At 41.6% G+C, this 26,239-nt stretch overlaps 1 protein-coding gene across 1 annotated transcript; it reads right to left on the bottom strand.

Annotated features, from left to right (window-relative positions):
* Window positions 1-232: 232 nt before the first annotated feature.
* On the bottom strand, window positions 233-25,421 carry aox5 (aldehyde oxidase 5). The gene is made up of 35 exons (XM_020941834.2): window positions 25,377-25,421; window positions 21,944-22,001; window positions 21,719-21,815; window positions 21,099-21,207; window positions 20,784-20,910; window positions 19,821-19,888; window positions 19,676-19,753; window positions 19,432-19,516; window positions 18,876-19,013; window positions 16,715-16,807; window positions 16,487-16,638; window positions 16,027-16,120; window positions 15,840-15,949; window positions 11,247-11,431; window positions 10,304-10,466; window positions 10,128-10,217; window positions 9,568-9,737; window positions 7,530-7,656; window positions 7,265-7,387; window positions 7,098-7,194; window positions 5,656-5,780; window positions 5,433-5,566; window positions 4,488-4,575; window positions 3,710-3,796; window positions 3,431-3,622; window positions 3,030-3,260; window positions 2,803-2,898; window positions 2,587-2,715; window positions 2,341-2,415; window positions 2,207-2,259; window positions 2,016-2,130; window positions 1,880-1,945; window positions 1,342-1,530; window positions 1,015-1,182; window positions 233-283 (listed from the first exon to the last, which is right to left on the bottom strand). Exons 1-35 carry the CDS (start codon window positions 25,419-25,421, stop codon window positions 233-235), a joined length of 4,008 nt encoding a protein of 1,335 aa, XP_020797493.1.
* Between the last annotated feature and the right edge of the window lie 818 nt (window positions 25,422-26,239).

The following is a 26,239-nucleotide window of genomic DNA, read 5'->3' as shown; positions in this document are numbered from 1 at the left end:
AAACACAATTACTGTTAAGTTTTATTGCCATTGTCAGTGAACAAATTTCACAAACTAGGACCTTGCATTATGGAGTAAATAGTGAATATGAAGTATGATCAAATAAAGCAGTGCATACAATATGTTTCTTTTCTATGTACTTCAATCAGCAGATAATGAAAGTAATATTGTAAAGATTCAAAGCAGTAGTGTTTTCTAGTGTTCATACATTCCACACTGCACATCCCGGAGCTCAGACGTCGATACTCCAGGGAGAGGAGGCCTTCTCTGTCGAGGATGAAGCCTAAAAATGGTTTTAAAAGAAAAAATGCATGTTTGCATTTTGTACAAAATGCACAAAATCACAAATGTAATCTTTGGTGTCACTTGATAAGTTTAAGAACATTGTAAAAAGTTTGGCGACTGAGGCATGTGTGCGTTTTTCTTGAGAGATACAAATGGTTTCTAACATGATATTTTGTAATTTCACTGTTTGTATTGATAGTGTTGACAGCTGCCTTGGCCAGGTCTCTCTAGAAAAAGATTCTGAATCTCTATGGGACCTGTTTATGATAAAATAAAGTCAAATAAATGTAGGCCAGATTTTTGTAATATATTCATCCTTTGCTTTGAAAGTTATAAATGTAAAAAAATTTTCACTTTTCGGTAATATATAAATACACTGGTTTAAGCATTTTTATAGGATTAATGCCTATTAGATGAATAATGTCATAATTATAATGATAAGTAAATAATATACTACCTGATATTATCAACTTTGAATGACAACTCAGTATTTTTTTAAATCCAAGTCCTTTACAGTTTGTGCTTGTGCGTGCATGTGAGTTTGTGTGTGTGCGTGGGTGTGCGCGTGTGCGCATGTGAGTGTGTGTGTGTGCGTGGGTGTGCGCGTGTGCGCATGTGAGTGTGTGTGTGCGTGTGTGCGCACGTGTGTGTGTGCGCTTGTGTGCGTGTGTGTGTGTAGGGGTGTGTGTGTGCGTGTGTGTGAGTGTGTGTGAGTGTGTGCATGTGTACCATGTGTGTGAACTGGTCCTCACAGACCATCCTGATCCTGGCGGCTGTAGCTGGAGAGCTCAGGGGGAACGCAGCACTCAGGCCTCTGTCTGAACGCGCCGCAGCAATGGCCGACTTTATTGCAAAAAACACAGTAGAGCCAAAAAACAACGGGGGCTCGCCAACACCCTGAGAACAGAGGATCGGTCAGTTTAATCCAGTTTTTGTCCTTCTTTGGGTTAAGTCCTTGTTTTGACAGTACTACAGTACTGTGGTCCTGTTTCCGAGCTGGTTTAGATCTGGTGGTACTCAGATGGAATATTGGTGTGACTCGGTGTAAAAGTTTACCTTGGACATGTAGATGGCGTGGTGGTTCTGGGCTTCGGCCAGCAGGTGCACGTTCAGCTCTGCCGGGACGTCACACAGAGCGGGGATCTTGTACTGAGACGGGCCCCTGGTCAGGAGGGTCCCATCTGGAGAGAAGTGCAGCTCCTCTATGGTGTAGAGCCCCAGGCCCTGGACAAAGGCTCCCTCCACCTGAAGAACACATACATAAAGACAATGTACAATGAAAAACATTTAGAAATAGAACTGACATTGTTGTAGACTGTTGTGGAAAAATTCTGTATCTCTTGATAAATAATAATCAGTTTGTGAAACCTGGTGGGTTGATGAAATACAGAGAAAGGTTTTTTCTAAGAGAAGTCTTGAAGTGAATCATGTGTTAATCAACATTTATAGCTGTAGAGTTTCCAGTTGTGTCTGTTGAGCTACACATTCACACATGTTAATGACAAACCACATTTTTTTACACAAAGACAGACTATGACAGAAATCTTTAACACAATATAAATTTCCATCACACTTTCCTGACAAAGAATAATACCTGTCCAATGTCTAGAGCAGGGTTGATGCTTTTGCCCACGTCCATCACGAGGTCTGTCCGGATGTTCTGCAACAAACAACACAAACATTTTTAGCCAAAATGATGAATCTAATAAGTTTATGTATTTTTGAAGTACTTTATGATCTCCAGTGAGGCAGTCTATCTCCACTTCAGAGCAGCAGGCCCCAAAAGTGAAGTAGTAGTAGGCATTCCCCTCTCCCTTCTCCCAGTCCACATGAGTCGGAGGGCCCCTGTCACACACACACATGAGCTCTTAACACTGAGGAACCTCTTTAACTTCCTGGTTCTGCAGTGTTTAGGACTCACATGAAGAAACCAGTGGCGGACAGATTGATCTTCTCAAAGTACGCCTCACTCACCTGCACAAGAGCAACTGAAGCTTAGAACTTGACTGGAAAATATCTTCAGTTTTATGTTTCATCTGTATATTTTGTTCCTACCCATTGTTTCCATGAGTTTTTGGGACTCTTTTCCATGATGGGCTTGAGGCGTCTCATCAGCTTCTCACAGGCATCCTGGAACAAAAACTCCCATCATAAACTGTCCAACTACACAATGTGAGTCCAAAACATGTTTCAGTTGTAACTTTTAGCCTCGAACACACTCTTTGCGGCTGTTATATTGTTCCTCGGCACAGAAACATCTAGGACAGCATCATGCAGTTAAGGACAAAATAAGTTCTGGACCTTGACAGCCATGCCCACTGTGTCTGTGCCGAAGGAGGCGGCTGACGGAGTTGCATTGGGGACATTTCCTGTGCACGTCTCCTTTATGAAGATTCTGGACATGGGCACTTTGAGCACACGGCTGGCCACCTGATCACACACAAGCGGAGGAGAGAGAGGAGAGAGGGTAATTCTGATGAGGGCTCAGGAGCATGACACTGCTGCAGCTTCAGGTACCTGCAGAGCCTTGGTGTGGATGCCCTGTCCCATCTCCGTGCCTCCATGAGACACCAGCACAGAGCCGTCCTTGTAGATGTTCACCAGGGCTGCACCCTACACGGAAACAGATTTATATACAGTTTTATAGTCATCATGCTTCATTACAGTGCTACATAAACCAGGAAGGCAAACGGGTGGATCATTTCTTCCATCTTCTGGTCTGGGTAAGTACATGGTCCTAGTACCTGGTTGTAGAATCCTTTGGAAAAGCCTATTCCAAACTTCTGGGGCAGCACGGCGATGCCCCTCTTCTTCCAGCGGTTGTGGGAGTTGAAGCGTTGGATGTCCTGGAGGCGGCGCTCGTAGCCAGCCCTCTGCAGACACTGGTCCCAGCAGCGCAGCATGTTGGTGGGGCAGAAGGGCTGCATGTGGTGGGTGTAGCACAGGTCACCCTGGTACATGTTCACCTCACGCACCTGCACAGCAGAATTGTACATGAAGAAAGATATGTCCTGTTTACACACGCCACGTCACAAATCACACAGACTAAAGATGTTAAACACACTTGTACTTTTATAGCAGCTTCTGTTTAGTACCTGCACAGTGTAATGCTGTTCTGACTAAAGTGGGTGTATTGGGGTCTGACCTTCTCTGGGGGCAGTCCACAGCGCACAGCCACCTCGTGCAGCACACTCTCGATGACCATGAGCCCCTGTGGACCCCCAAACCCTCTGAAGGCCGTGTACGAGGGCAGGTGGGTCCGACACACCAGGCCCCGTCCCCTCAGGTGAGGGATCCTGTAGGCGTTATCCATGTGCAGCAGGGCCTTGTCCATGATCTCGGCACATTCAACACAAACACAGAAATGAGGTCTATGTTCAAGCTTCTGTTGAGCAGCTTGTAAACTCTTTATCTGTTGACTCACAAAAGCAGACTCTTCCAGAGTGCAGCCTCCGTTACTGTAGTAAGTGATATCTGCAGCCACAATGCTCCCATCACTGTTGTAGCCCACCTGAAGCACACAGAGACCCAGAGTCTTGAACTTGTAACGAGGGATCATGGTCACATTTTAAAAAGCTACACATATCTCAACTTAACTCAACTTTATTTATACAGTCAACCAAAGTGCTGCACACAAACAGATAACAGTGACAAATACACTGACAGGTAAATATAATACAATACAAATACAGATAAAACGCCAGCCCTCAAACCGTGTTAAAAGACAAAGGGAAAAAGTGAGTTTTTAGGAGCGTGTAAAAACAGCCAGTGAGTGGGTTTGCCTGATGTGCAGAGGGAACTGATTCCACAGCCTCAGAGCAGCAAATGCACCAGCTCCTCTATGTTTTCTCCTGGTCTTTGGGACGTGGAGGAGAGCCTGATCTGCGAACCTCAGAGCACGAGAGGGAACGTTACAGACGAGAGGAGGAGCGAGGTACGAGAGGAGTGTGAGGTACGAGGGGAGTGTGAGGTACGAGGGGAGTGTGAGGTACGAGGGGAGTGTGAGGTACGAGAGGTAAAATCAGTGCGCAGGTGCACAGGGAGCCAGTGGAGAGACTGGGGGATATGTGGTCACATTTATATGATCCAGTTAAAAGGCGAGCGGCTGTTCTGCACTGGCTGTAGAGAGTCAGGTTTTACTGAGTCCAGTGTAAAGTGAGTTACAATAATCTAAATATGAAGTGTTTTATAATGTAGAGCACCTTGTACTGTCCCAGGAAAGGGTGTCTCCCACTGGTGATGAGCATGTCGTCTCCTCTGTCCAGACAGCAGCGCACAGCTTTACCCGTCCTGACACAAACAACAAAGTTATCTCTGAATAAGACTCACTCAGCTAAAACAGAATGTGCGGCTCTGAAGCTGCTATTAACACCAGACCAGCTGGAACTGAGTCATGTATTATCACTGTCTGGGACTGTTTCCTCGTGTATGTGCAGTGATATAGCGGGGATTTTTGATTTTTTTAAATAACAAAGCCCCACTCACTTTCAGTACAAACATAAAGGCGTCAGCCCAGTAAAAATCTGTAGTATCTGATGTTTTTTTTTTTTTTTTACTCTAAATGATGCGGAATCATGTTATTAACATTAACATTCATAATCACCTACAGAATATAAATCAGACTACAACACATAAACCTGGACTAAACCAGAACTAAACCAAAATTAAACCAGGACTAAACCAAAACTAAACCAGGTCTAAATCAGGACTAATCTTGGACTTGAGAGTGAGAGAGAGAACCCTGAGCCCGTGGAGCAGGGTGTCTGCAAAGCGTCATCGGGCGACGGTTGTGCTTTGCTCCGTGGTCTACATGGGCGCACCTCCGGGCCTGTCCACACACTCAGCCCTGGTTCAGTCCTGGTTCAGTCCTGGTTCAGTCCTGGTTCAGTCCTGGTTCAGTTCTGGTTCAATCTTTGTTTAGTCCTGGTTCAGTCCTGGTTCAGGTCTCTATAGCACAGTAGTGCAGATATCATGAGCATGTGCAGGTTGTGTTCACCATTGCCAAGATCTCCGGTTTGACATTTAAGTTGTAGCTGTTTTATATTTGTTATTTTTTTCTATGTCATGTTGGGAGAAATAGGTGAATGGTGTACCCCGTGTATCTGCCCACTACCCCCCGTGTACGTTTATGTAAAGAGCGGTCTCACTTGTGCGCAGCCACAGCGGTGATGGCCGACAGTGGTGCAATCTTCATAATCTTCCCTCCGAAGCCTCCCCCCAGCCTCTTCACGTGGCAGGTGATCTTGTTGGAGCTGACGCCAAGAGCCTGGCTCACCAGCTCCTGCGGCACACACACAGTCACTGTATATGCACACACACAGTCCAGAGGAGCAGAGCTGTGAGGACATCAGGTTTAACAGGAGGCTTTACCTGAGTGAGGGCGGCGTGCTGAGTGCCCACGTACAGGTCCATCTCATCACTCTCTCCCCGCGGCACTGCAACCAGCCCCTGGGTCTCCATGTAGAAGTGCTCCTGACCGCCCATGTAGATCTCACCTGCACCACAACACAGTCACTGTTAATACGCAGATTTGTGTTGTTATATATCAAGAGTATATACTAGGCTGGTCCATCAGAGCATGGTAAAAATAAAGTTTCAGATCACCTCAATTAGAACCTGCATTAGGGTTTAGCACAAAAAGAAGATTTAGGAAGAAATGTGGAAGAAAAAGGAGATGTTTAAGAGGAGCTCAAGCTGCTCAAGTTTCCTGGAAATGGACCCATTTTGTGTTTTCAGCAGTTTTGGACACGTTATTTTGAAAAAGTAATTAGTTATAGTTACTAGTTACTACACCCCCCCCAAAAAGTTACTCCACTATGAAAGTAACTAGTTACCAGGGAAAGTAACTATTGCATTAGTTTTATTTTTAAGGGCGCACTCACACTAGGAACCGTGCAGGGCACAAGTACGATTGCCTCGGGTTTTATGGTCACACTCACACCTGCACAACCAAAAATTCAGTAGTGAAGAAAACACCTGAACAGCTTTGGGTGACGTCTTTGGTACTTGAATGAAGAAATGTTTGTCCTGCATTCTTCACTCCAGTGTGACAGAAGAACAGAAGAAGCTGATGCTTCACAATATTATGGAAAAGGAAGGTTCAGAGGTTCCACCAAAGCTCTGAATCAAGCAGATTATGAAGAGAAGCAGATCAGTGAGTTTGTCTCCACCAGCACCATGTGTTTCTTCTTCTTCTCTTGATCTGCCAAAAACATTTAGAACAGTTCTCCTGCAGCAGACTGGGCTGATGATGAGACTTTCAGAAGCTGCTCAAACTGTGCATCCAGGAAAATGTCCATGATGTTGCTGAAAGGAGGTGAAGCTTATTCAAGATTTGAACTGTAGCTGAACAAAGACTGAAGATCAGAAACAGGATCTACTGCAGGAGTCACACACACAGGAGCATCTTTAGTGACAAAGCAACAACACACGGTGGAGCTGGACTTTAGAAACAACTTTTATGGACTTTTAAGTCATTTTTATGCAAGTTTCAGTTTGTGTTTGCAGAATAAAATGACAAATTATTCAAATTCCGCCTTATTTATTTGGTTCTATGTTATAGTTTAGGCTATAGGGCAATTTTCAAGTGTCTTGAGCAAATATTAAATATTAACTCATTTGCATAAAATTTGGACCCAAATATTTTGGCCAGATATGGAACCAAATGCTTAATAATTCTAATCTACAGAATCTAAAAAAATGTTTTTGGATCACCCTTGACTATATACTGAATAAAAAGTGATAAATATATGTGCCTTTTGACATGACAAAAGAGAAAAGTGTAGCCTGCACATGATGGTTTTCTGCCTTACTCTCTAGAATGTGCTCTGCTGTGCCCATTGCTGTGTCCACATCTCCTCTCTCGATCTTCCTCTTGGGCTCGAAGTAGGAGTCATGTTTTATAGCGTCCTTGGAAAACACACAGAAAACACTCATCCTTCTGTACAAGCACGTTTAGATTCATTTTCATTTGGTTTACCTGTATGGTGAGGATGACTGGCTGTAGGTCCTCATAAGTCACCTGGATCCTGGCTGCTGCTCTCCGGGCCTGCTCCCTGGACTCTGCCACCAACGCTCCGATGATCTGACCCACACAATACACCTGCAGTGCATACAAACACACACACACACAGACACACAAACACATACAACACACACACTCGTTGGGTTTCCATTCTTCTTGGAAACATTACATTGACTTGATCATTACTTTAAACACTAAAATCTTAAAGCTACTTGCCTACCTCTTTCTCGGCGAAGATCTCCTCCACAGTGTTGAACCACGGTCTCTGGTTGGAGCCCGGGACGTCTGCAGCTGAGATGAAGGTGACCGCTCCAGGCATCTGCAGGGCCTGGGTTGGATCAATGTTTCTGTGGACAGGGAGATATATTAATGAGTAAACACAGTCCTTACTAAATAACTAAAATGTTTATCTTTCTTATTCAAAGTGCATATGACAGGTTTTACTTTATTTTCAGTTATTACTTTGTTTTATGGGATAATATCTGTGGCAAATACTCATAACAACAAGTGGCTTTTTTTTTGAAGAAAACATGAAATATAAAAGTTGTATATTAATCTGTTTCATCAAAACACAACATCCAAATGACAGGAAATAAATAATTTTTTTGTTAAACATGCATATAAGCATTCATTGTGTGGAAGGTTTGAGATAGAGGAGTTTTGATGTCAGGAATAGTTGCAACATATTTTCTGGAAACAATTTAAAAAGTGTGTGAAGTTCCTTGATGTGTTTTTGAAAGTTGGGTTAGCTGTGTGGGGTTTTAAAGTTAGACCGTTTCCACCAGGTCCTTCTGTCCGACTACTACACTACAAAATCCAAAACTCAATCCTCATCTGAATAAGGAATTTCTCTAAAGCCATGTGAAAGGTGCATTGTGTAACTTTCCTGGTTGAAGGGCTTGCTTAACTCCTTTTCTGAAATGTTCAACAGTATGGCATTTAATTTAACAATTTCCATGGAGACAAGCAGCTCACATCACCCCAACTTGCAGGTCAGATCGTTGGAGAAGTGGACCTGCTCTCTGTAATTTTGCATGTTTTTGCAGTACACCTTTAACTGAATAAATACAATATATATTTGTTTAATGCCATACTGTGGAACATTCCAGGAAAAACAGTAACACCTGACCCTATATCAGAAAAGTTACAGTGCACCTCTGAACAAAACCAGTACATTTTGTTGTGGTATTGTTTGGATCCAAGTAATCAAAGTACAAGTATTTGCTAAGGTCTGGGTGTATTGTGTTAAATTCTTTCAAATCACAATATTATGTACTGCTGTATTATTTGAGAACCAATTTTATAAAGATTTTTTGTTGCAGAAAAATGTGTGAAAATTCTTTAAAACCAGTCTTATGACTTTCAAAAAAACTTGCATGTTTGAAGCCAAATACATATTATTTTCAGTGTACCATATTTCCTGCACTATATGGCACTCTGGATTATAAGGCGCACTGTCATTAAATGGTCTATTTTCAAACTTTTTTCACAAATAAACTGCACCAGACTATAAGGCGCATTAAACCAAACACAACAGTTAGATAAGTCAGTCGCTAAATTGTTACAATATTCACAATAAGTCATAATAGTTGAAACAGTTGGGTGATCCCACACGCCCACATCCCTCTCGTCATTATCCGAGTCAGTGTGGTTACTGTTCCCTGGCAGTTCAGTGATGATTCTGGTCTTGGTGAAAGCTCGGACCACAGTTGATACTGATCCTTAGCCCGGGCGTCCACGATCCGTTGGCAGATCGTGGCTTAAGTCGCTCGGCGCTGTCTCTCTGTCTTGGTGAATGTGTGTTCTCCTTCTCTCATCCACTGCTCCCACACAGCTCGCACTTTCACTTTAGAACAGCCTTGAGTTTAAAGTGGGTGTTGTGAGCGTGTCACTTCACAGGTGCATCTTGATATTAAAAGGACACACAGTATGTATTACTCCTGATGCTCCTGACTACGGGAGCCGTAATGCTGCAAGTGGAGCGGCTTTGTAGTTTACTAAAGTTGTACTAAGACACTCCAATAAATTCATATATAAGGCGCTCTGGATTAAGTGCGCCCTATAGTGCAGAAAATGCGGTACCTGCAGCCCTTCCCCAACAAGAAAGTCAAATGATAAACTTCACCAAAATTGTCAAAGTAAGGAAAATTAGGCAAAATTTTCAGTAAAAATATAAAAAGTAATTATGTTAAAAACTCGTTATCTGCACTTTAAGTCTAGATAAAAGAGTGTGTGCAGGTACTGTGTGTTCCACTGACATAATAGTGGCGTGGGCGCGGGTGCTGGTCACCATGTGCACAAACAGCTCTCCGTGGACGGGCGGCAGGTCGTCGTAGTACTTGGCCTCTCCTGTGGCCTGCTCCACTCCGCTGCAGTGCATGCTGGGACGCCCCACCGGGTCCAAGGAGGGCTGAGACTGGGACACGAGCTGCGGATGGGAAATTACAGATTGTAAATCCGAATATTTATGGATAAACCGAACAATTAACGGAGTGAATACATAAACTATTTATCAAACGTTTTTTTTGGTTTTCTTACAACTATTATTATTCCAACAAATATTACTCAAATATAAAGTAATAAGTGATGGTAGACCCACATCTTTGGAGTCCTACAGTCCTACAGTGTAATATGTTACTTCTCAAAATATTACAAACGATAATACTGATGAGCATTTTTGTGGATCGTGAACTGTATTGCAAAGATAAAACTAATGAAATCCTCTAGATCATTAGTATTGATTAACAGATTAAAGAATTATTCTACTTTCTGCAGAACAAATGCTACTTTCTCATGCCTTTTCTTAGCCGAGCCTGACCTGGAATGACTGCGTCCCCTGTGGCACGTCGTTCTTGAAGGGGGTGAGGGCGCTCAGGTACTCTGCGGGGAGCCTGGCATCTGAAACCCCCTTTCACACAAAACAAAAAGAGTAGTTACAATCCAAACAGCATCATGACCACACTAACTTCTTCACAGCAGTAGTGGTCTCCTCACCCTCTTCCTCATCTCCTCTGTGACGTACATGTAGAACTTGTAGAAGAAGCTGAGGACCAGGGTTTTGCGGTACTCGGCCTTTCCTCCGGGGATGGACGCAGGGACCCGGATCTCTTCCGTCAGAGAGGAGCAGGCCTTAGAGAGAAGCTCCTCCCCCCATGGCCTGGAACAAACATAAATGTTATTTAAAATAATCTCTCAAGAGTTTAGGTAAGGTAAGGTAAGGAAGTTTTTGTTCATTGTAAACTGCAATATTGATCTAGAAACAGGTCCAAGGTCTTCCTGTTAAAAACTACACAACTGAGAAGTCCCGGAGCAGAGATAGCCTTAAACTTAGACTTGACGACTTCAACAAACTTTATTGATCCACAACAGAAATGATTTGGACACAGGAGCTCACACATCAAAATATAATATGATAACAAAGAGGAAAAATATAAATGGTGATAATAAATTCTAAATAAGTAGCAAAAAACAGCAAGACACACATCAAACAAAACATAATCGCTGTACATATGGTTGTAGGGAGTATTATCTGTTCCATAACGGTGAGTCGTTGTACAGTTGTAGGGAGTATTATCTGTTACATAAGGGTGAGTTGTTGTACAGTTGTAGGGAGTATTATCTGTTACATAAGGGTGAGTTGTTGTACAGTTGTAGGGAGTATTATCTGTTACATAAGGGTGAGTTGTTGTACAGTTGTAGGGAGTATTATCTCTTATAATGGTTAGTTGTTGTACAGTTGTAGGGAGTATTATCTGTTCCATAAGGGTGAGTTGTTGTACAGTTGTAGGGAGTATTATCTGTTCCATAATGGTGAGTTGTTGTGCAATTGTAGGGAGTATTATCTGTTATAAGGGTGAGTTGTTGTACAGTTGTAGGGAGTATTATCTGTTCCATAAGCATTCAGACTGGTAGTTGTAGATGGAAGTGTCGTCCTTACCACCCGACGAGCTGCTGACAGGTGAGGGCAGGTGTGACCAGTGTGGGCCCCACTCCTCCGTAGAAGATCCGGAGGGACTGGATGGTGTTGGAGCCTCTGTGCAGACTGAGCTTCATCCCAGCGTTCACGAAGGAGAAGGCCAGCTCCCTCCTCTGGGCCTGACGGAACGCTGCTGCAAACTCACACTGACGGGACAGAGGGGAGGAGCTTTCACACTCTACAAGCTTTACTCCTGCGCATTTCATGATCATTCACTTTTATTAAACAGATTTTCACTATTAGTCAAGGGCCCATGTACCATTTGTTCTTTTGAATGTCAATTAAGAATGGAAAAACAATCAAATGGGAAAACAATTTATTTAATTTTTTTGTTTTAGGGTCAAACGAAAAAACAGATTTCGACCTCGATTTCAAATATTTAATTTAAAGTTTATCTCAATCAAAAAACAGTCATTGTGCCTACTTCACCGTGCCTTCAAAAGACAAGCAGTCCCTTTTCTATTATTATCCAATGATTTTTCTACTAAGGATTAATATTTCATTATCATTATCATTACACTGTATGTTGATTGTCTTTAGTTTTTTGAATTATGGTTTTTTTTGTTGTGCACTGTTTCTTTATGACCTGTCACCCTTGGGTGCTTGCCACACCCTATTTAAGATGGCCTCCTGAGCTCTCATTCTGTTCACCTGACAAACGCCTAGTGCCGAAACGTTGCACGGTTTGTCCTAATAAATCTCACAATTTGCAAGTAAGATGGTGATTTTTCTCTATGTTCTTGGGCTGCTCCCTCTCCTCCAACGCACCGTCTCTAGTAACTGATCTGCGAAGTTCTCATTCTTTTATATCGCCTACTTCAATTTTGTAATTTTAATATTTTATTCTCTTCTAGCAGTAGAACTTCCGGGCCATTAAACCAACGAGAATAAAATATTAACACTGAAAAATAAGCACCAAGACTTTTTTTGATTGGTGTTATTTAAAATAAACTTGAAATTAAATATTGGAAATGGAGGTTGAAATCTGTTTGTTTTTTTGGGGGTTTTTTTTGACACAAATGAAATAACAGTTTTCCCATTTTATTGTTTTTCGTTCTTAATTGAAATTCAAAAGAACAAATGGTACACAGACTGTCAAGATTTAGTTCATTTAGTTTTAGTTTACAGTTTACTAGTCAATACTTTGACTTTAGTTTATGTTTAGTCCAGGGGTGTCCAAACTATTTTCATCAAGGGCCACATATCTAAACACAGACGAAGCAGAGGGCCGATCGGGGGCTTGTAGACCGATGTTCAAAACAGTAAATAATTGAAATATGTGCATGTTGAACACATTAGAATGAACCATCAGTCTTTATTCATGCTAAGATCCTTAAAACCACACACTAAATATTAAATATTAGCTTTATTAAGGCAGATTTTCAAAAAAACTTGGAGTACAAAGCTCATGTTTAATTGATAATTTGGGCCAATTCACCTGGAAGCATGAGGGCCATGAAAAATATGTCCGAGGGTCGCATTTGGCCCACGGGCCATAGTTTGGCCTGCTTTAGTGAACATGTCATGCTAATTTAATCATCTAAATCTGTAATAGTTAAATGGAACAGCACTTTTGATTGGATTACACTGGGACATGCTCTTTTTACATTAAGTTTGCTTATGATCTGGTTTGGGGCTCTAAACAATACATTTATTTATTTATTTGTTTATTCATTTATTAGACAGGGAGATTGCAGCTTAAATGTATTCTTCATCTGTAGTCCCTGGGCAGAAGTGACAGAGGTACTTCATAAAATGGCCCATGTAACATTTAAGATACAGTTAAACCAGAACGAACTCCAACAACCATCACCAACAGACGAGCAGCTCAGCACCGCTCCAAATACAAACTTACAAACTGAAATATTTACATTATTACATTATTCGTGCAGACAGCAGGTGACTACAGCCCTGACTCTGTTTTTGACTTGTCATTTAATTTGCAACATACAACATGCACACAGACATTTGACAGAACAATACATTGAGTACAATGCACAACAATACAATACAATGTGTGTGTGTGTGTGTGTGTGTGTGGAGGTGTGTGTGTGTGTCTGTGTGGAGGTGTGTGTGTGTGTGGAGGTGTGTGTGTGTGTGTATGTGTAAGAGTGTATATGTAAGAGTGCGTATGTATGTGCATGAGTTTCAGTGTCAGTAAATATAAATGTGAATAGTATTGCCTAGATTTTTAACAGTGTATTGGAGGGATCAGGTCAAAGTTGAGAATAATGACGACGATGGAGATAATAAGAGCACAGTAACAGTACAGACTTCCACTTACAAGTGGAAGAGGAAGAGGAACCGAGTTATGTTTGTTAATGAGGTCTTTGTATTGGTGTTTAAAGGTTGTATAGAGGATTTTCCAAGGAACGAGAAATCCAGCGACTGTTTGTCCTTTTTCAAATGTTGCGCATGCGTGAAACCACCCCCCTCCCCCACAGCTCCCTATGTAGAAACACCTCCTCCCTCCTCCTCCTTACGCCAGAAACAGGTTTGTTTACAGCCGGTGCGCTGCACATGACTTGTAAACAACTAACTACAGTGTTGGTTAGACAAGACGGAGAAGTGAGGAGCGGGGAGAAGAGCGGAGCGGGGAGCGAGGAGAGGGGAGAGGAGAGAGGAGAGGGGAGAGGTGCGTGGAGATTTAAGGAGCAGGGGGAAGAGCGGAACGGGCAGCAGGGAGAGGAGCAGGAAAGGTTGCAGAGAAGGTTGCGCGGAGATTCCGTGCGAATGAACTAACTACAACACGCAGCAGCAAGCGGACTTTTTCTTTGCCTTGAAAATGACGTTTTCAGACATAGGATATCGCATTCATGTCCTGAAAAACGTTTGTCTAGCTCTTGGAAATAAAGTACGTTTTCATAATAAGCAGAAGTTTCCTGTCCAGGAGTAATTTGGCGACCAGTGCGTCAGTCTTTAGACCCTGCGTCTGCTTCAGTTGCGTCATCGCTGGAATGAATCTTCAAGAATCACCTTAGTTTGGCTTCGCTGCTTTTCCCCTTGTCTTCTTCTTTCAGCAATCTCAAAAACGGACTTTCTTTTGCGACTAACTGCTCCTGGATTCTTGTCTGCCATTGCAACAAACTTTGTGCTAACTGCGAGGAAGATATAGGTCAAAAAAGCCGCTAAGAACTGTTGCGTTGGTGGAGTAAACAGTGTCTGTGCGTCTTGCGTCTGTGGACTGCGTGACAGGCGTACGTAAACCACGTACCGGCGGCGCGCAGGCAAGTCAGTTACGCTAGAAACGTAGGGAGATTGATTGACAGCCTGTCAGCTAACAGATAACGAGGCAGTGTCATTATCTATTGGCAAATGTTTAGCCCCACCATGTCCAGAGTTGATGAATTTTTATTCTCTTTTTTTTGGTCATCATAATTACAAGGCTACTGCATCTATAATGCTATCATTGACAATTTGAAACAAAAAAAATCCTCCATACAACCTTTAAGCATCTTGTTTTTTCCAAAGTGCATTAGTGTATGTGTGCCTGGCTTTGTGAGGTGCATTAAAAACAGTGTGATGCATTGAAAAAAGGACATGAAAAGTGAGATAGGTCCTTGTTTTGACAAATTTTATTTATTTATTTATTATTGTTTTTATTTGTTGATTGATTGATTTAAATTATTTGTCATTATTATTTTACATATACATTTTAATTACATTTTATTATAATTGTAATTCATGTATTTATTTATGCAGTTTATTAATATTCCTCATCCCACCCCCGTCAGCTCCCCAAGAGTCACTTCTTAACATTGAATTTGAAATGTCCCAGGGTGCTACACTCACAGACACAGGTCCCAGGCCCCTGCTGCTTTCACAGGCAACCAGTTCAATAGTGACATTTTTATACAGCGCTTTTCCACCTTCAACGCGCTTTACAACGAGGACACACTCACACCCTCACACACACATTCATACACTAGTGTACACAGACACGGGGTGAAGTGGTTTAAGTGTCTTGCCCAAGGACACAATGACAGCATTCATCTGGAGCTGGAATCACACGGTCAACCTGTGGATCAGTGGATCTGACACTCAACCAATGATGTTCATGTTGAGAGCAAGATTCAAACTGTCAACCTTCAGATCAGTGGACAAACTCTCAACCAACTGAACTACTGTCATCCTACACTTAACTGCAGTTAAGCAGTTTAAGATTTTATTTTATTTTTTGAGATTTTAACACTTAAATTTGATATTTCATTGTGATCAAATAAGAATCAGATAATAAGAGTAATAAATGTGTATGTCTGTTTCCTCTTTTTGGAGTAATAGAATTTTAAATACAAATTTCAAATTTTAAAAATTGAATTGGTTATTTGCTGTTGGTGACCAATCTGAAACGCCCTGTCTGGGATTTAAATGTGGAACTTGTATTTATAATATCCACTCATTCGTTTCATTCATTTATGTTTAGTTTTTATTATTCAGTCTGTGTTTTTTGTCATGGTTTTAGTTGACAAAAGTGCATGTAGTTTTAGTCTTGAGGATTTTAGCTGCAGAATAAGTCAATAAGTACAAAGGTGCTGTGTGGCGTTCCCGTCTTACCGGTTTGGAGTACGGGACATGGAGCGACAGCAGCACTTCGTCTGGTCTTAGGATGGTCTTTCCAAAAGCAGGGAACAGTTTGTCATCCAGAGGAACCGTCCTGGTACCTCCTGTAGGTGAAGACACATGGTAAAGAGGTTAGATCCACTCTCACGGTGACTCGCTGTATGGATGTGCAGGGCTGGACCTTTGCAGCAGAGGTCCAGGGTGCAGTCCAAAGCAGCCAGAACACTGCACAGGTCGTACTTGGGGTTGGCACTCACAATATTCCCTCCAATGGTCTGTGACAGCATCAAATACAGACGGATTATCACAAGTATTAAGTATGTTACTATCATGAAGAATGTTCCGCAGTATAACAACTTTCCTATTCAGCATTCATTTCATCACAATTGTTTTCAATGCTCAAAAATACCCTGAAAAACATGAATGAACGTGGTCACCTCTCCACAGATCTGACATCTAATTTGCCGTGATGGTGTTACCTGCTTGTCTCTGTGGAAATAGATACATTTAATCCAAGACTCTCTGGAACATTCTAGCCAAAGCAATAACATCTCCATGGACAAGCTTTTACAACAAAATGACGTGAGTATTTCTATATGAAGTAGAGCTTAACAAATATCCAGTTAGGTGGATGTACTCACTGCCATGTTCCGGATCTGCTTCCCGGCCACACACTGGAGCGTCTGCAGCAGAGCCCTGTACCCCGCGTTCTCCTCCTCCTCTGCCCGCTGCGCTGCCCTCTCCAGCTCCCCCTTCAGACAGCTCAGACTGCTGCCCGCCCCGATGCTCAGGCCTGGGGTAAGAGCACGGGGTCAGAGGGGACGGGGGGTCTGGGACAGGAGACGGGGGGTAGGCAGAGCATAACTCACCGTTCTTGGACCACTGCACTCGGGACAGTTCAGACACTCTCCCTGCGTAGATGAGCAGAGGACTGGGCTGCTCTTTCACCAGGAGCTTTGGACCTGGAACAAGCAGAAAATAAGTGAATTTTAACAACAGAAAACAATGTCTTATAGATGGAGGTAGAACTGCGTCAAAAAATATTTATACAAATAAAAAAATGATATACATAAATATATATACATTTATAAATATCCAGATACAAAATAGAAATACAAATAAACACATTTGCATAAATAAATGTGTATTTGTGAATATATTTTTGAGATTTTAAAATAAATATGCTTGACTTTGTATGTGGAGTCTGCATTTGTGGATCCCTTTTTTGCTTTTCTCTTGATGATGTAATTTTGAGAATTTTTCATTTTCATTTAAGAAATGTAAGGCAAATATGTATGTGTACTTATATCTGAGGTGGAGCGTCAGAGCCTGCCAGTCCTTCTCTGCTGGCCTAAAAACATCTCTGAATCACAGACTGATGTTAATTATATATATATTAAATAATTCCAAATGTTCTGTCTGCTTCTTTTCAGAGCTTTTCTGATGCTTGTGCTGCTTCCAAACATGTATTTTCATATTAAAGCATTTGATCAATCACATTTCACTAGTCACTTTTGCTAGGCAGAGTCAAAGTCAAAAAAGTCTGAGGCCTTCACAATCTGTTCTGCAGGAACTCGAACACAAAATAAATATCGATGAAACTGTTGCTTCAATCAATCACATCTTGAGTTGGTGTCACCAGGACCTTAAGCAGCAAACGACGTCACCGGATTCAGAGCCGTGATTGGACAGAATCAGCCAAAACCAGCCAAAACCGCAAACTGAATCTGTAGCAGAACCAGGACTACACCAGGTCTAAACCAGATCTAAACCAGGTCTAATCTTGGACTTGAGAGAGTGAGAGAGGACTCTCAAAACAATGGAGCAGGGTGTCCACAAAGTGCGATCGGGCGACAGCTACACTGAGCCCCATGCGGCCCAGTGCAGCGCATAACCCCATGTAGTCCCATGTGGCGCGGGGCCCCGGCCCTGGTGCAGTCCTTTACACAGGTACACCTTCGGCCCATCCCGACAGACAGTCCTGGTTTAGTTCTGGTTTAGTCCTAATTTAGTCCTGGTTTAGTCCTGGTTTAGCATCCCAGCGCTCCTCACTTCTCTGTGCACAGAATCTCCACGGCTCTTTATTCTGTGTTTCTGTAAAATAAGATTATTTTATAACCATAAAATAGTTACTGAGGAGTGGACTGTTTCAGCATGACTGAAGGTAATGTCATTTTCTCATCACAAACACACCTGGAGTTGTTTTGTTTCACACATGTTTAACACACAAACTCTGCACATTCAGGCTGAGTTCTTCTCTCAAGCAGAAAACACTTGTGATGTCATGTGGGAATACAGGAAGTGCTCCACTGTGTTTTAAACTCCATACAGCTTCACTAGAATCACCTGGATCATTTCAGCCCTGAAATTGCCAAACTATAGATGCCTGTTCACTTGAAAACTACCACTTCATGACATCACAAGGTGGAACAGAGCATTTTGATCTTTGGGAATGCAGACAGACCAATAATGCAAGTAATATAACTACTGAAATACTGAAGTTTCAGACATTTCCTGTCATTTACACACTCGCCTGCATATAACCATACGGGTCAGTAAGACGTATCCCACTCACTAACATTCATTTAGCATCATCATTTATTTGATCACATGGTGATAAAGTGCACTGATAACATGGCTAGCAAACGCTGCACCTTCATATTGACCCTAGATCCATGTGTAACTGCACACACAACATTTTCTGCACTCAGGCTGCGCACATCCACAGTGTTGCCAAACCATAGACCTTATACATGAATTAACAATGTTCCAAACAAAGAATCCGTCCATATATTAACCACATCCTTCTATAAGCTTCCAGGTTCAAAGTGTGAGAAAAAAGTAGCATCTTATAGTCCGGAATATATTTGTATTTGTATTTGTATTTATATTATTTACTCATGTGAAATGTTTGTGAAGTCCATGAAGTACATGATTAAGTACATGACTGAAGGAAATAAATTACTCCTATTATATGGCTTTAATTTCAGGTAGTGGAGTACAATCTTGTGTCCGTTTCCACACTCGTACCTATAGTGGTGTTTCCGAGGACCAGGGGGGCCTCTGGGTGCTTGGATTTGAGTTCCAGGAGCTGTGGCAGGTCCGACGGAGCTAAAAGAGTGACCTGGTCTCCTCTGAAGCACAGGACGTCTCCAGTGCCCTGCTTAGCTTTGATCTACAGCACATGAGGCATTTAGAGTTAGTCCTACATAACTCAATCTGGATTAACCTGAACAACAACTTACTTCATAATTAACAAACAGTTTAGTAAGAATTATTTAGGTTACTACTTAATTAAGGACTGTTAGATGGAATTAGGGTATTAAGTAAGTATTTACTAAGCCTGAATCATTCTTAATTCAAGTCTTTGTTTTCTTTATTGCTTTATTAACGCTAATTAAAGAGCAGTTATGAAGTGTTACTCAAAATTCTGATTGGGTTAGTAACATATTTGGTCCCGCTAACTACAAATATTAGGTACAAATTGTGTTAAAACAAAGTAGTCAGCTATGCTACTTTTTGTATTTTTCTTTCTTTTAAAAAATATATTTTGTTAATAATATTTGTAGTGATATGTGATTTAAACAAACCATGAGCTCTGGGGGAAAGATGAGATCCTGAGTGGGGTCCAAAGGTAAGAAACTGTCCTGGAGGAAAAGCTCTTCTGAAATCTGAAACAAATATCATAATAGGTCCTGTTTTACTACCATCCAGTTTCAGTGCAGTAATGAATACAAGGTTCAAGTGTAAGTTTGGGCTCACTGCTGGAGGACTGCACAGTTTTGTTCTGATAATTATATTCAGCAGTGATATAAATGTAAAATACGCACATCACTTTCCCTGGAGTCGTTGTGTCCATTTTCCCTGCAGCACTTCCCTCTCCCTGTTCCATTTGGACAGCATCCAGACTGTGGACAATGTTCACAGAAGATGTGAGAAGATCATGAGGTTTGTTGTGAACTCTGTGGCTCATACCTGAGTGTCGCAGAACGTCTTGAACCCGTCGATGATCGGTCTGTAACCAGTGCAGCGACACAGATTTCCTGTGTGACAAACAATATTACACACGATCTGATCATTTTATGTATTAATTACATTTATTTTACCCTACTCCATATTTTGTTTGATTCATAAACTACGTTTTTTCCTACAGTCACAAGTAACTGTAACGTGATTGGACAATAGTGTAATCCCTCAGCGTAGTCTGATAGGCGCACACACTATACACACGTACAGTACATGAGGAGTACACGGATGAGGGCTGTCGCAGTAACCGCGATACTGCAATACCGCGGTATGACACCGCCCGAGGGTTCAGGTCACCGCGATAACCGCATTTTGTGTTTTAATGAGGCCCCACGCACACGCCCCGCAGAAATGTACTACTCTACTACGAACCAATTCATGTTTACGTGGCTCTGAACGAATGGGTTCAAACACTGGACTCGAATCTACGTCACTGCGGGGGGCGCCTTGCGAACACGCGCTTTTGTTTGCGTAATGTGTTAAAGTCACCCTTCGTTTTACTATTTACACTGAAGTGCAGAGTTTAGGACCTGCTTGACACAACACACTCATTAGATATACCGCATAGAGCGGCTTTTGAGTGGAGTTTGGGACTAAAGCACCTGGACCATAACGCGAAGAGCACCTGACGCAGCGTGTACGTGCTCTGACGCAGCGTGTACGTGCTCTGACGCAGCGTGTACGTGCTCTGACGCAGCGTGTACGTGCTCTGACGCAGCGTGTACGTGCTCTGACGCAGCGTGTACGTGCTCTGACGCAGCGTGTACTTCCAGGTGAGGAGCTCTGTTTTTGCACCGTGTTCGCGTGTGATTCGTGACCTGCACCGCACACCGCGGTGCACAGCCGCCTTAAGTTCCCGCAACAGGCCAATGTTGCCCCCTTGTAGACATGCAAGCACATACACCATCTCACCAGCCAGAGCCTCCCTGATGTCCTCCATGCTGGGCTGGGGCTTGTTCCTCAGCAGAGTGTACATGGACATGACCATCCCAGGAGTACAGAAACCACACTGAGAGCCATGTGCCTTGGCTATCCTCTCCTGCCGGTACACACAGTACACACAGTACAGTATAAACACATAAACACTATGTATGTATGTATGTATGTATGTATATATGTGTGTATATATATATATATATATATATATATATATATATATATACACACACATACACTGTGATCATAGACACATGTGCAGTATATGAACAGGAGCAGATCTGTACACACCTGGACTGGGTGAAGTTTGGTTTTGGTGCTACCGATGCCTTCCACAGTCACCACAGCTGCTCCGTGAAGAGTGACTATGGGCTGGAGACAAGCTGTCACCGTGTAATGTCTGCTCTGGTCAATGAGACTAAACTTATGTTTATAATTTATGTGGACATAAATCTTCTTTAAAGGTCTTATATTACACAAAATTGACTCTGGGACCTTGAAATCATGTTATTATGTTGTTACCTCCTCCAAAACAGATCTTCTGCTTGTTTCATTCACACGTGTTTGAGTACCTCATTATTAGTCTGTCTATGTCTCCAAAGGTCAAAAAGCTCGTTTGCACCTTGTGATGTCATGAAGTTAACAAACTACCTTTTACCATTTGTTGAGTAGAAATTGGCAATTAAAGGGCTGAAATCCTCCAAATGATTCTAGTGAAGGTTTACAGAGTTTAAAAACACAGTGGAGCACTTTCTGTATCACCACATGACATCACAAGGTTGAGCAAGTCCAGGTTTGTTTTTTGAAAAGGAAACAACATTATAATATAGATAGAAGAGTGGGCATTCTCTCTCACTCTCTCTTCAGTTGTGGGTTTGATTCCCTCTCTGTGTGCACGTACAGGAGGATACATCACTGTGTCCTGGCTGCAGTCGTATCTGGACACCATGACGGTGCAGGCCCCGCAGCCCCCTCCTCCACAGGCAGACTTGGTCCCCGTCAGACCCACTATCAGCAAGTCAAACACACAGTATTTACATGCATTCTTTCATTTCACAACTTACTGTCATTTATGTAAAATAAACTTGATTTATTTGTAGCTTAGAAGTTTTTCCCTTGACAGTTTTCTGACAGACCTTTCCTCCGGAGGTAACTGAGCAGGACTTCCTCTGGATCTGCATTTTTCTCCACAATCTGTAAATAATGAATAAAATATTTTGAATGGAACCGTGACACAGGCAGAACATCACAACAGACATACCAGAGCATGTGTCACATGACTCTGTGGGACCAATCAGAATCCAGTAGAATCAATGCTACTGCAACTAGTACTGCTACAACAACAGTACTAGTTGTAGACTAGTACTGAAAGAACTACTACGACTACTACAGCTAGTACTGCAACAACTACTACAACAACTAGTACTGCTACAACAACAAACAACTACTACGACTACTACAGCTAGTACTGCAACAACTACTACAGCTAGTACTGCAACAATTACTACAACATCTAGTACTGCAACAACTACTACAACAACTAGTACTGCAACAACAACAACTACTACTACTACTACTACTGTTGAAACTATTATTACAACTACAGCTATTAAAATTACTACTATGACTACTACTAAAACTATTAATACTACTTATATTATTAAAACTACTACTACTATTAAAACTATTATTACTAATACTATTACTAAAACTATAATTACTACAACTACTACTACTACTACCGTACTTTGCGCACTATAGGGCGCAGTTTAAAGTCTTTAATTTCACCAAAAAACGAGTGCGCTCCTTATAATCCAGAGCACCTTATATATGAATTTACTGTTGTGTCTTAGTACGACTTTAGTAAACCAGGGAACAGTAACCACACTGACTTGGATAATGACGAGAGGGATGTGGGCGTGTGGACACCGGAATCACCCAGCTGTTTCAACTATTATGACTTATTGTGAATATTGTAACAATTTAGCGTCTCTGACAGTATTTTTTTTGTGCGTTACAAAGTTGAGAGTTATTGTAAACTCGTTAAATAAAGTTTGACGGACTTATCTAATTGTTGTGTTTCGTTTAATGCGCTTTATAGTCCGGTGCAGTTTATATGTGAAAAAAGTTCAAAAATAGACCATTTAATGGCACCTTATAATCCAGGATAATGCGGGAAATACGGTACTAAAACTATTATTACTAATGCTGCTATTATTACGACTACTACTAAAACTATTAATGCTACTTATACTATTAAAACTGCTATTACACTACGACTACTAGGCTACAACTAAAAACTATTACTACAGCAACTACTACTGCTTATACTATTAAAACTACTACTACTACTAGTCTGAGACAGGAGAAGTGTATTTCCATCAGTCCTGGACCTGGCGAACTTGAATACAACACAGCGTGTTATAACTGAGTGTTCAAGCCTGACTCTGCTTCCACACAAGGAGGTTTAAACTAAGACAGACACTTTGGAGCTGGCTGAGATAAAATGAGAAGCACAGTACACACTTCTGTGAGACAAGATGACCGAGGAAACTCATGATGTTGAAGAAGGACAAATTCTGTAATAGTTGGATGACGCCAGAACTACCCACAGAGAAATGTTAACAATGAACTGGAAGTGTCCTCACTAACTATGCCGACCATGTGAAACTCCACAACAATTACTACTACTACTACTACTACTACCACTACCACTACCACTACTAGTACTTTCATTACTATGAAAACAACATTACCAGTGTTAATTATATGGCATGACAAACTACATGCTGAATTCCCCTGGTAGAATATTTATCAGAGCCTGAAAGTTAAATTGATAAATCGTGTTTGGAGTACTTAGGAAGTAGAATTGTTGCTTGTTGATTAATGGTCGTGAGTTTTGCAACTAGTGAACTAAAAACTCGCTCTAATCCATAAAGGTCTATGTCTCACTTTAACCCTGACTTTTGATTGCACTGATTGACTTGTCTGCAGGGTACTATTATGTCTTAGTCTGTCTTAACGTATGCGTTTACATCATTCATATATCCTCTGCCTAGCCTGATTTATCAGTCGGTTTCACTTTGTAGAAACCGTCTGATTACCTTTAGGATTTGTTGGCTCGACGGTAGGCAGGTATTCACTAGCTAGGACCACGCCAACAACGACATAGTGCGAAGAAGTTTATTGATAATGTATGAAGCGGGGCAGAGATGGCTGGGTTGGGTGGGGGCTCCGTCTCAATCTACAATTGGCCCAGCCGGAACGGGACCCCCCTTGTAGGGGTCTTATGACTGAAAGACAAAATAGGGGATGGGAGGGTGGGGTTGAGTTAGCCGAGACAAAATGAGATGATGGGTAAGGCTGCTACATATAGGCTTCAGGGAAATTAGAGGCGTGGTCGAGGTGAGTTGTGGTTCGCTGGTTAGAGGAGAGGGCGGCTGAGGCATGGTCCTGCTCCTGAATCTCACTTAATCATATTAACTACATCTTTTTTTATTTAACCAATCGCTGTTATTTGGTTGTGAAGGGCAATAACGTCTTTCCCCTTGATGAAATTCCCCAAATATTCTCTTTGTTCCGGCTTTAAATCCTCGATCTCGTGAATCCTTGCCAATACAGAATGTCTGACTCTTCGCTGATTGACTGGTGCCCGAACTTGCACTGGGGTTTTTGCAAACCGTCTACTGTGTATTCTGATTCCTGACCTAGTAGCTGGAAAGAAATGAAATTGAGTGGAGGCACTAGGTGGCACCAGCCTGGTTACTCTACACCTCCTGTGGGATAGAAAGGCACTGGATGCATTGTTTTGGTTACAGCTTAGGGACAAATAACATGGTAGTTCTGTGACTTTGCACACAATTGCTTTAAAAAAATTGCACACCTGGATTCAAGACATGTCATGTTTTTATTGAGTATTATAGTATAGAAATTCCACAACAAGTCCCATAAAGTATCCTTTATTTTGATCCTATCTGAGGTATGAGAGATCAGCTGACTCCCACCTGAACTGTACCGACCCCCACTCCCAACAATCCATTAGACATGCTCTGGGCACTCCACTCATGTATGATGCTCTTTGCAACTGGAACAAATACAAATGGTTAAAGATTGGAACTAAATGTACTCAAAATACAACCCAAATAAAATAACACTTTTGTTTATTAATGAAAAAAAATAAAAAATAAAAATCATAAATTTGTCTGTTAATACATAAAATAATCCAAGTGCCTTTTTCTCTCTCTCTTTTTTTCTTTTACTTGATTTGGGTTTTATTTTTCAGACTTGGGCTGTGTTTTGTGTTCCGTTATTGCATTAAGATTTTCCTAATTCAGTTTATTCAAGTTATTCAGCCTCGTGATGTTGAGAATGTTCCACTGCACGGCTCTCTCCTCAGCTTTTCTAGACTGTACTTACAAAAACTTGCAAAAATACATTTCTAGTGCAGTAGTAGCAGTACAAGTTTTGGAGTAGCAGTTATTACTTTGACTGTATTACAACAATTAATCTCAAATGCAGTGATTCATCAAGTAAAACATTTTAGATATGAAATAATAATAAAATGCTGACCTTTTTCCCATTGATGTAGAAGAGGAGTTCATTGGGGGCAGCCATGATCCCACTTTAGTCCACAAACCTAAAGGATCTGGAGTGAATTCTCAGCATCAAGCCACGAGGAAGGAGATAATCCTCCTGCCCACTGCTGATTGGACGAGACGACACAACTGGGCAGGAGCTCGTGATGAGCACAGTGGTACTGTTACATGAGTATACAGTAGTACTGTTACATGTGTATACAATAGTACTATTACATGAGTATACAGTAGTACTTTTACATGAGTATACAGTAGTACTGTTACATGAGTACACAGTAGTACTCTTTCGTGAGTATACAAGATTACTGTTACCTTAGTATACAATAGTATTGTTACATGAGTATACAGTGGTACTGTTACATGAGTACACAATGGTACTGTTACGTGAGTATACAGTGGTACTCTTACGTGAGTACACAGTAAAATTCTTTCATGAGTATACAAGATCACTGTTACCTTAGTATACAATAGAACTGTTACATGAGTATACAGTAGTACTGTTACATGAGTATACAGTAGTACTGTTACCTTAGTATACAATAGTACTGTTACATGAGTATACAGTGGTACTGTTACATGAATACACAATGGTACTGTTACGTGAGTATTCAGTGGTACTGTTACGTGAGTACACAGTGGTACTGTTACGTGAGTACACAGTAATACTGTTTCGTGAGTACACAGTGGTACTGTTACGTGAGTATACAGTAGTACTGTTACGTGAGTACACAGTAGTACTCTTTTGTGAGTATACAAGATTACTGTTACCTTAGTATACAATAGTACTGTTACATGAGTATACAGTGGTACTGTTACGTAAGTACACAGTAGTACTCT

The sequence above is a fragment of the Boleophthalmus pectinirostris genome, unplaced genomic scaffold (assembly GCF_026225935.1).
Source record: "Boleophthalmus pectinirostris isolate CB_2022bp ecotype Guang Dong unplaced genomic scaffold, ASM2622593v1 HiC_scaffold_11, whole genome shotgun sequence".
Classification (NCBI taxonomy): Eukaryota; Metazoa; Chordata; class Actinopteri; order Gobiiformes; family Gobiidae; genus Boleophthalmus; species Boleophthalmus pectinirostris.
The sequence above is the reverse complement of the archived record's forward strand: the minus strand, read 5'-3'. Positions and strand labels throughout refer to the sequence as shown.

Bases quoted from the DNA above. Each gene is read 5' to 3' on its own strand.
- aox5 (XM_020941834.2), bottom strand. From the start codon at position 25,421: ATGGCTGCCCCCAATGAACTCCTCTTCTACATCAATGGGAAAAAG. The intron at 16,808-18,875 runs GTACGAGTGTGG...TGCTTGTTCCAG, and splicing joins CCTCGGAAACACCACTATAG to GTCCAAAGCTCCTGGTGAAA. The intron at 7,388-7,529 runs GTAGGCAAGTAG...TATGCACTGCAG, and splicing joins AGATCTTCGCCGAGAAAGAG to GTGTATTGTGTGGGTCAGAT.